Source organism: Morus notabilis, unplaced genomic scaffold (genome assembly GCF_000414095.1).
Source record: "Morus notabilis unplaced genomic scaffold, ASM41409v2 Scaffold193, whole genome shotgun sequence".
NCBI lineage: Eukaryota > Viridiplantae > Streptophyta > Magnoliopsida > Rosales > Moraceae > Morus > Morus notabilis.
The window spans coordinates 448,083-458,591 of record NW_010357324.1 but is presented as its reverse complement, the minus strand read 5'-3'; the positions used below and the strand labels follow the sequence as shown (position 1 = coordinate 458,591).

General features: G+C 33.1%; 1 protein-coding gene across 1 annotated transcript; it reads right to left on the bottom strand.

The window, feature by feature from the left end:
• Positions 1–8,236: 8,236 nt before the first annotated feature.
• On the bottom strand, positions 8,237–10,266 carry LOC21399891 (mitotic-spindle organizing protein 1A). The gene is made up of 2 exons (XM_024168483.1): positions 10,115–10,266; positions 8,237–8,953 (listed from the first exon to the last, which is right to left on the bottom strand). The coding sequence occupies exon 2, from the start codon at positions 8,931–8,933 to the stop codon at positions 8,715–8,717; it is 219 nt and encodes a 72-aa protein (XP_024024251.1). The 5' UTR covers positions 8,934–8,953; positions 10,115–10,266; the 3' UTR covers positions 8,237–8,714.
• Between the last annotated feature and the right edge of the window lie 243 nt (positions 10,267–10,509).

Below are 10,509 nucleotides of genomic sequence, written 5' to 3'. Positions count from 1 at the left end.
ATCAAATGATAGGATTCTGTTTTGAAGCATTAGAAATCACATGTACAAATTCTATCAATTTTGCGTACTTTTTTGTTTTAATATGATTTTAATTAAATTTAACGTTCGAAAACTATATATATAATCAAATGATAGGATTCTGTTTTGAAGCATTAGAAATCACATGTACAAATTCTATCAATTTTGCGTACTTTTTTGTTTTAATATGATTTTAATTAAATTTAACGTTCGAAAACTTTTTTAGATAGCTCCTATAATAATCCAAGTAGGGTTGTTATTATGTTTTCTTGTTATTAATCTTAGTTTTCTTTTTCATTAATAAATTCGATAAGCGGACACGTGATAGGGTCTCTGGTTGGATGCCTAACTTAATTGGTTTTCCTATGTGAATAGTTTTCGTTGTTGTTTGACTGTTTTTAGAAAACATGTTTTTATTTTTACATATCTTTTCAAATATAATGTGATTTTAACTGAATTAAACGGTCATATACTATCCCTCTATACCTGTAGAGAGGCAACCCTAACGGAGAAATGATAAAGGAAGGGCACCGCTCCAACGGTAGAAGGGCTTAGCAATTAGAGAAGCAAAGCATGCTTACTGATAGAAAGATAGAAACCGAAAGAAGGATTACGTCCGAGACGGATTAGGGTTAAAGGCAAGGCAATTCGCCAATCAAGAACACAGGGGAATGGTTCTACACCAGGAAAAAGATACCCTCGCTTCATCACTTGGAAGAATAGAAAGCTTTACAGACAGAATAGTAGATCGGACATCCGGCAGAGAAAATGATTTCTCCCCATAAACGGACATAAGAATCGAAAAAGTTTCATCTCTCCCGTATTTTTCATTGAAAGTCAATTTCCTTTAATAAGTGACATCGAAATGTGCCAGTATTTCATTTTCCCTGTATTTTTGGTTGAAAGTCAATTTCCTTTCTTAAGTGGCAGTTCAATCGTGTTAGTGTTTCCTTTACCCCGTATTTTTTTTATTAAACCCTCTTCTTACCATTAGCACAGCTTCGTTAAAATCACACCTTTCTTTTTAGTATTTTATATATATCTTTATATATGTACGGTTGTTTGCTTCACTTGTGGTTTTAAAAAAAGTTATAAAAAAAGTTATATATACTTTCTTGTGGTTTTAAAATAACTGACTTTTGTTAATAAATGGCCAGAGTTTCGTTAAATTAAGAAAATACACAATTTTAAAATTGGCTAATTATTGATTGATTAATTTGTGATTTGTCACGGATTAACTTGGGGGTTTCTCACCGATAAACCAATATTAGTATTAATCAGTAATATATTAGTCTATCATAAGACCCCGTAAAAAAATGACAATTCATCTATAAAAAAAAAAAGAAAAATTCTGTTATTAATTAAAGGCGTGATCAAACCATCATCCAGCTAATTTCTATCCTCACTCTTTTGACTATCTTTTTACATTTTAAATCGTTATCATCACTTTTTTTTTTCTCTCTGCAAATGAACAAACCCTAGAAATTAGTTTATTTATTACTGTTGTTTGGCTGCCTGTTTTAGAGTTTTTTTTTTTTAATTTAAAAACAATAAGTACAATTTTTCGCTAGGAACTACACAAAATTAAAACTTTAAAATGGTATTTGGGGAAGAAATGTTTTAAGTAGAGTTATATTATGCTCTTTCAATAAAAATTGGGATATTTACATTTTTATACCCTATACTTTATTTTAAATTTATGCAAAATTTATACCTTCGGTTTTTGATCTCATCAAATGCATACCGTCAAATTTAATTTAATACAAATCTAACCCTTATCTCAGTCAATAATTTATTTTGACCTTTAAAATGACCACACTATCCTTAAAAAAAGAGAGAAAATAAAACTAAAACTTTCCAACACAACAAAAATTAAAAATTAAAAACACAAAAAAAAACCCCATTTCAAAAAAAAAAATTATAGGTGGACAAAAATCAAGGGTGGAGAGATCAAAAGAAATCCTATTCTAGGATTTGGCCGGAAAGGAATTCACATTAAGTTCTCCAACAAATAGATTTAACTGATACATTGCTACTAGCTAGTACTTTTAACTTATCAAATCCAAATGTAATCAGGGGAGCACTTCAACATAGATCCCTTAATGTTCATATTTTAAGGCAAAGTAAACAACACTCTCGACTCATACTTTAAGGCATCCTCCTCCATGTAATATGCATTGAATAATGTTAAGGACACCAATTTAAATCCCAATTTGTATGTATCAACTGATGTGGCAAGTGAGTTGTCACTTTTTTTTATCGGTGGTGGTTTAAAATAGTCACGTCAATTAATGATAAATGATTACGTCTACCAATAAAAAAATGACAACTCACATACAATATCAATTGGTACATAAAAATTAAAATTTAAGTTGGTGTCACTAGCTAGCATTTAATGTTCGCAAGTTATTAATTTAACCTATTGCCTAAATCGAGACCAACAAAAAATATTCTTTTATTGTGATTATAATTTCTCGCACATTAAGGTTTTACTGTATTACAAACATTACAACAACAACAACAACAACAACAACAAAAAAGAGACATAATAGTTATCATAATATCATAAAAAACCCAATATTATAGCATCTGATAATACTCGGGGCCGGTAGTTGTACTTGTAGTGGCCATGGTAAACTGCCCTATATCAATCATGGCATCACATAAGGCATTATTTTATACAATCAGAATTATTTAATTCATCCACCTTTATACCTAACTCTTCAACATCTTTGATTGGCCGTTCACTACTTTTTTTGATACGTGATTTTGCACACTATTTTTCTCTCTTATGAATAACCAAAAAGAAGGACCATTACTTGAGGGGCAAAAAAAAAAAAAAAACGACAACAAAAATGACCCTGAATTTTCAATGCTTGGCTGTATTTGGCACTTGTGCCATCAAGTTACAGCGACACTATGGTTGATGGAGGCAAAAGCAAGAAGCTCGTCGTTGCTTTCAAATATGGCCATCGGACTAGTAATCCACAAGTCGATTTCCCCCGCTCAAAGTCCACTTCATAGAATGGAAACTTGCACCAATTACTACAAAAATACATATTCATACCCATATTTAAAGATTCTCTGACTTTAAATGACTCAAAAATAAACGAATAGTCATCTTCACCTTTGAATCTATTCGCCTTATCTTTAGAAAAATTTGTCAATACTTTCTTCATCCCTGAAAATTTTCAGGCTTGGCAAGCAGGCACCTATCGCCACCCGTCTAAGTAAATTTTTTGGATTGGGGCTCAGGCAGCCCGAGAAAATTTGGGTTCGGGCGGGTTCAATTACTGGGTAAAAATACATAATTTTTTATAGTCACAAACGGCCCGTCTAAAAGTTCAGCACTACTCCTGACTAACTCAGCCGCTTTAAGATCAGTAGTGGGAAGAAGGTAGGCTAAGCAAGTTTGGATCAGGTTCCTTAAGGAAGTCAGAGAGCTGGCAATTGATCCAGGCTTCGACGAAGCAAGCTCCCTCGTCGTTGCACTCGATGCAGGTGTTGTCTTTTAACTGACCCGCAAACGGGTAGAAGTGTACTAAAGTTTTGGACAGTGATTTTTGTAAGGAGTTGGAATTCTCCAAATGAGCTGTGGAAGAAGAATCAGAACTCTGGTTAGTGTTTTGAGGCATAGAACAAAATAATAGATGTGTAAAGGGGAGGAACAATTTGGTCCAGAAGAGAGAATTTGAGGTTTCTACACTCTGGAGAAGTTGGGGAGGATGGGCTAATTGCCTTTCTTGAGATAATTTCTATTTTGGCTTTTGTATCCATTCTCTATATTTTTTAGCTTTAGCTAAGCCCTCCTTGAACTCCTCTCTTAAAACAGAGACATTTCTTGGCTGAACATTAAAGAATCAATTGCCCCACCTAAATATGATCTTATCTCCAGTAGTGATGGATCAGGGTACAACTTTAGCAAGTGAAGGGGTTTGGTTTTGTCTTTGTTTTTTTTTTTTTTTTTTTTTTTTTTTCCTTGAAAGTGGTTGGCTTTTCAGGTGTGGATTACAAAAGTAAAATTGTATAAAATAAGGGCTAATTGAGTAGCAAGAACCTTGAATGATTATGCAAATAGCCCCTTTATGTATAAGATGTGTGCATCAACATACATATTACTTTACATATATTCTCACTCCATCCTCTTAGAATATTCTTTGTAGAATTGATATATCCGACACCATGTTTAATGCGGGCCCGACTTTATTAGAGCATATTTAGTAAAAAGAGTTCAAACTCGATTTAAATAATTTTATTATAGTATTTTTTCTCACAAAAATTTAAATTTTAATTCAGGTCATCTCGTTGGGCAATAAGCCGCATCCCAAGAGTCAAAGACACGTGTGAAATCAGCCTTCTACAGCGAATTCTTTTAGGGGGCGTTTGGCATGCAGGAATCAATAGGAATCATATTCTCAAGAAAGTGATGGAGAGTAATATGATTTCTAAGAATAATACATTACTATGTTTGGTTCCATACAAAATTTTTTTTCAAATTCCCAAGAATATTACATTACTGTGTTTGGTTGTTCGCATGGAAGAAGATCCATAATAATATTAATAATATTAATATTAATATTAATATTAATATTAATATTAATATTTTATTAATATTATTATTACTATATTAATAATAATAATAATAATAATAATAATAATAATAATAATAATAATAATAAGATTCCCATGATTTTGAGATTCCCAGGAATTTGAATAACACATGTTGAGTGATATTCAAATTACCTCAAAATGAGGAAAAGTGAATCCCATGATAATCATTTTCCTGAGAATCTAAAAATTATAATTCTTGTACCAAACATGGTAATATTACAAATTCTCATTCTCATCCTTAAAATTACTACATACCAAACGCCCCCTTAAGGACAATCAAGTTAATAAACAACTTTACAATTAGTACGACAAACTTGGTTCCTAGGTCCTTGAAATAAAGCCAAAAGCAAAAAAGAATGCCGGCCCCTTGCAATCCTAACCTTATACTTTATGACGGATTAATGAATGTAGACGGTGAATTGCTCTATTTTAGTATGACCCTGATAATGAAACGAAAAAGGGAGTGATTTTCTTTCCATGACTTTTACCGGGTAAGCAAAAGCAAGCAGTTTTTGGTAAATGACAGGAGAATAAGGGTGTTTTCCCTCGTCTTAAATCAACTGCCTTAGACATTACCTAAAAAAAAAAAAAAAAAAAAAAGGGTTGTCTAAGATGGTCAGAACATCCCCTTTATGGGAATTTTTATATTAGAGAAAGCTATTTTATTCCAACTATAGAAACCGTTGTTTTTAACCATTGGATTAATTTTTATCAATTAAATCTATATATACCTGCATTAAAATTTTACAACATGCGACACATAACTGCTTCTACTGCAAATTAGACCATTAAAAAACTAATTTAACGGTTAAAACACAATTTCTATTGGTGGAGTAAAATAACCTTCTCTACCATAATGCACCTCTCCTCATTTATGGTTAATGAAGGGGGAAAAAAAAGTGGCATTGACTTTCTCCTATCCTATTGCCAAGGGTCAATGTGTTGGCCAATTATGTACCAAGGACAAGCATAGTGGTTGATAATTGTGATTGAGGTGCTTTACCTTTTCTCAAAACTCAAAAGTGGCAACCAGATTCAAATCTATTGTACATTTAACTCCATCTTTGTTTATTCTTAAGGGCATTCATGCTTTTCGTTCTCATCCATAGCTTTGATATCAAGAAAGTACCTGAAATTAGGGTCTCCACTTACAATTCAACCTTTTTGCTACATAACTTTCTCTAACATCACTTTTCAACTTAAGTTTTCAACTCAAACCGGAGAAAAGAACGGAGATTTAATAATCTAGAGCTCCACAGCAAGTTATCATTCCTCTCTAAACAGATGTCAATCATTGCTGCCTGGGGTTCTTTAGCCACATTGTTAGATATTCAACCCTAGTCCAGATATTTCCGTGACCAAATGACAATTCAATTTAACATTCTGTACATCTCTTCCTAAAACTTGAGAAACCTAAACAAAACATATTTATTCGAACACCTCTGAAAGCAACATTGAAATAAAACATTTCTTCATTTACCCTAAATTGCAATCTCCAGCTCAAAGGTTCTGGAAGAATCTATTGAGTCTCTTTCCAGGAAATAATGAGATATCTTTTTCTTTCCCTTTCTTTTAGGTTTAGATATCTTTTTCTTTCCCTTTCTTTATAGGTTTAAGTAAACTTATTAACAATAAAAGGAGCTTCAACAGGTTTTTTCCGGTACTTTGAAGCATAGTCATCCTTCTCCGAACTGAAGCTTTCAATTTAAACTTGTGTAAAACACTAGACTGGTTCATTGGTTTCCACTGCACATAATCTCCTAAACTCCATATATCATAGAATGCCTTTGCTTATAATTTTCTATAGATTCCCTTCCATCGTATAAGCCTGTGATTATAATTTTCTGTAGATTCCATTCCATTATGTAAAACAAATGAATAAATAGATAAATGATACAAAAAGAAGGAGAAGACGGGAAGTCCCAGAAAGAAAAGGGCAAAACGTCTCACAAGTCATAACCATTTAACAGCATAAAAGATCCCAACAAGACCCTTCTAAACAACATTCTGAAAATACCTACTATTTCTTCCCCTCTCTCAAGAACAGGACCACTTATGAAATATTGCAACTACAGAAACAAACATAAAGTTCACGGTGTCACTAATAAAGTTAGACTGGATCCAAATAAAATTTTGGAAATTGCTAAAATAACAAGAATTATTGCTAACGTAGTTAGGCACAACTTTCAAGATCTAGGGCTTTATGAGGGTCTCGTGTTTAATAGAACAGACTGGAAACGAGAAATCCATATAACCGGGCCCCAATTAATTTGGGATTAAGGCTTGTATTTGTTGTTGTTGTTGTTGCTAAAATAACAAGAATGAGAACTATTTGAGTACAAAAGAACTTTCTAGCACATAGTTTTTGAATTCCATCATTATGCTAAATATTTGTGTTCTCTACAACAAAGAGTATAATATCATGATGGAAAGTTGTATGGATGTTTGGAGCATATGAGCAATTTCCAAGACTTATCCTAAAAAGTACAATGATTGTATCCCTCGAGTGTTAGCTATGCTTCACGCCAGCTTGCTTCTAAATGTTCTTTTCACCGATAATCGTAAGTGTTTTCGTCTATAAAGTTTTTATGATCCAAACAGTCATAGCCTGGTAAAAGCAGTCTACATTCTATGAAGACAAAATATACTACGAATTTCAAGAGAATTTTCATTTAACTAATTTTCAGCACTTCCTGATAATAGAATAAATCGATTCATGTCTAAAGTAAAAGATAATCAAATAATAAGAAAACAATTGAACATAACGTTGAAACTTTGCATGCTAGAAAAGAGTTTTATAATCTTCTTTTTTTTTTTTTTTTTTTTGTTATAACTATTATGAAGAATAATGTCCAACCGGAGAAGACACACCAAAGTATGAAACAAAGTTTAAGATCATTGCAGATTGGTTTACTCATAAAGAATAAAATTGTGATTCAACTGTGTTAGGTTTTTGTTAATTGGCTGTGTTGGCAAAACAGTTTTTGAGTGTATAGTTTCAAAAACTAGGTTCTAGAAGGCATTATCCAGATGGCTGTTTTTTTGGAGAAGAAGAAAGTGCGGTCGTTTGAATTTGAGATCAGATTTTGTGCAGAAGAATCAGATTTGTTGACTTGAAGATTAGCTTGTGGTAAATCGGATAAGGCTAATATCCTTGATCAGCTGGTGGGTTATCTCCTGAGGAGATTTGATTCATTGAATTTTAAAAAAGGTGAATCCGTGAGTATTGGTAGGAAAAGCAAAAGGTGAGATGTTGTAGATAATGCGGAGAGGATTTTTTGGTAACTAACACAGGTTCAAAAGTTGAAGATACGTGGAATGCTTTTATAGGAAAAGTGGCTCTGCAGAAGAAAAGTGATTTTGATAACTACATAAAAGTCTAGTGTCAGAGAGACAGTGATTAAGAAGAACAATCTGTGGTTCTGTGTTTCATGTTGAAAGTTTGATTAACTGAAGGGAGTTCAGTAGTGAAAGGTGAAGACGTGTGGTACACGCTAAACAATGTCATTGTGAGAGTTCATCACAGCGGTGTCATAGTCTAAGAGGGAGTCCTTGAGTGATTAAATCCGTCAGAGTTGTAATTCTTAAAAATAGTGAAACTGTTTACTGTCTGGGCGTGGCCCCGCAGAGTAGGTGTGAGCACCGAACTGTGATACCATATTGCGTGTTCATTTATCTTTTATTCTTTATTGGTTTTACTGAGTTGTTTAATTTAATCAGTAGAGTAAACTGAATAACTAGTGTCCCAGACAGTGTTCCAACGTCATCTCGGACATCAGGCATAACATTAAGATCTATCAAACTGAAAAATTCATCCAAACGTACCATACAAATGGCAAAAACATATTTCAAAAAAATACACAATACCTTCTAAGCATAGTATCACTAATTTGGAAAGTACTTATACACCACAAACAAATTCTACTTCATGCTAATAATGCACATTTTCGTTTCCTGTAGTTCCAGATAACAAAATAAAAAACCTGCTATGACTACAGTACTTCAATCGCTCAACAACAGAAAGTTGTAGCTACAAGTAAACAGACAAACTTCACAAATCAAAAGAGGAATAAACCTGCTCAGGTCTAAGATGATGATGGAGGAGGAACAGTCGGTGACATCGACAAGGTTTCTCTTCGGAGTTCCTTAACAACAGCAGCCAAAGCCTCAGGGTTGAGACCCAAATCGCATAGAGCAATGAGCACAGAGAGGGTGTGGCGATCAAGCCCCGTCTCGAGTATATTCGACATGTGAAATGCCAGGTCCAGAGACTCCCGGGCGGTTTTCGCAGCCTTCGAATCCATGTTCAACAAAGCTTAATTTCCTAAAATCAAAGGCCATAAAAGAAAGATTTCTATCTCGAATAAGAAATCCCGTTTCAATTGGTAAAAATCGTCAATGAAACTCAATAAGAAAACCCTAAAACAAATCCTAATCAACTAGACTAGTCCACATCAATGGCATATAACATAAAAAACACAACATTTTGCAACCTTAATTTCCTCAAAATTGAATTCAACTACAAAACTTAAACCTGGAACACAATTGAAAAATAAAACAAATCGAATCAACAACGCAACTATGCTACTCCACATTAATAAGATATAATCACAACAAAAGCGACCTTAATTTCCTTAAAACTAAAATCAAACATTCAATTCCCATTACAAGTCGTTCGGAATCTTTGTCCAAATGGGAAAAATCTAAAACAAATCAAATTGCCAAAAAGAAGTAATTTTATTTCATCTAAGTTATAAACAGGAAACCAACCAGGAGAAAAAGTGATCGAGAAATAAAAAGCAAATTAAATGGAACGAGGGATTCCAGGGGTTGGAGACAAAGGGATAATATAAGTTGGTGCGAGAATCAATTTCCGAAATATGAAAAGGCAGGAAATCGAATCATGAAGATTGACTCGAAATCCAGGAAACTGTAAGAAATAATGGGGAAAAAAAATTTGCTTACCGGGGAATTTAATCAAACACTTAAGGCCATGTTTGTTTCATATCTCAAACTCAAATCATGAACAGCATTTTTCTCCCATAAAAAATTTAAATTTCAAACATATCATGATTTGAATATACCTTTCACCGGATAGGGCATAAACAAAAACAACACTCCCAAAAAACAATTTTAACATACACAGTCTTCATTTTCCCAAATTTCAACAGTTTTCAGAACCCCATTACCAAAAAAAAAAAAATCAACTTCATCAAATTAACACACAAAATGCACACCTTTCTCCACACCCAAAACGCTCATCACAACTTTTTGTACTTATGCTTTTTTTCTTTTGCCTTGGTTTGCAGAACGAATGAATTTGTTCAAGAATGAAAAAATCTGCTGGTTTCAATAAAAATTCAAACTTTCAGGAGCTATGGCAAAAAAAAAAAAGGAAAAACACACACGCGCACAAAAAGGAAATCTTCGGAGAGAAACAAAATTTGCACAAAGTAAAATGGGAAACTCAAAGCTGAGAAGATACCTGATCTGGGTGAAGAAAATCCCCAAATTCGGAAATGAAATTTTGCGAGAGGATTCTACTCTTGTGCGATTTTCTGTTTTGGACCCGTTTCGAAGCTAGATTCAAAATTCGGAACAGAGTATGGATATGAAATTTTTGGGAGCTACACGCATTTTTGCTCTTTTTTTTTTTTTTTTTTTTAAACTAGTTGAAAGCATATGTTAGGCACGTGTATTCAACATGTTACATTTTTTTTTAATATAAAGACCGTTTGGTTCACTAATTTAAGTTTTTAATTCGAGTTAAGATGTGATGTTGTGTGAGAGTTTTTTATTGTAGTAAAAAAATTAAATGTGACTATTTTTGAGAACTTTTTACTGTAATAAAACTCGAATTCTAAACTCAAATCAGCGAAA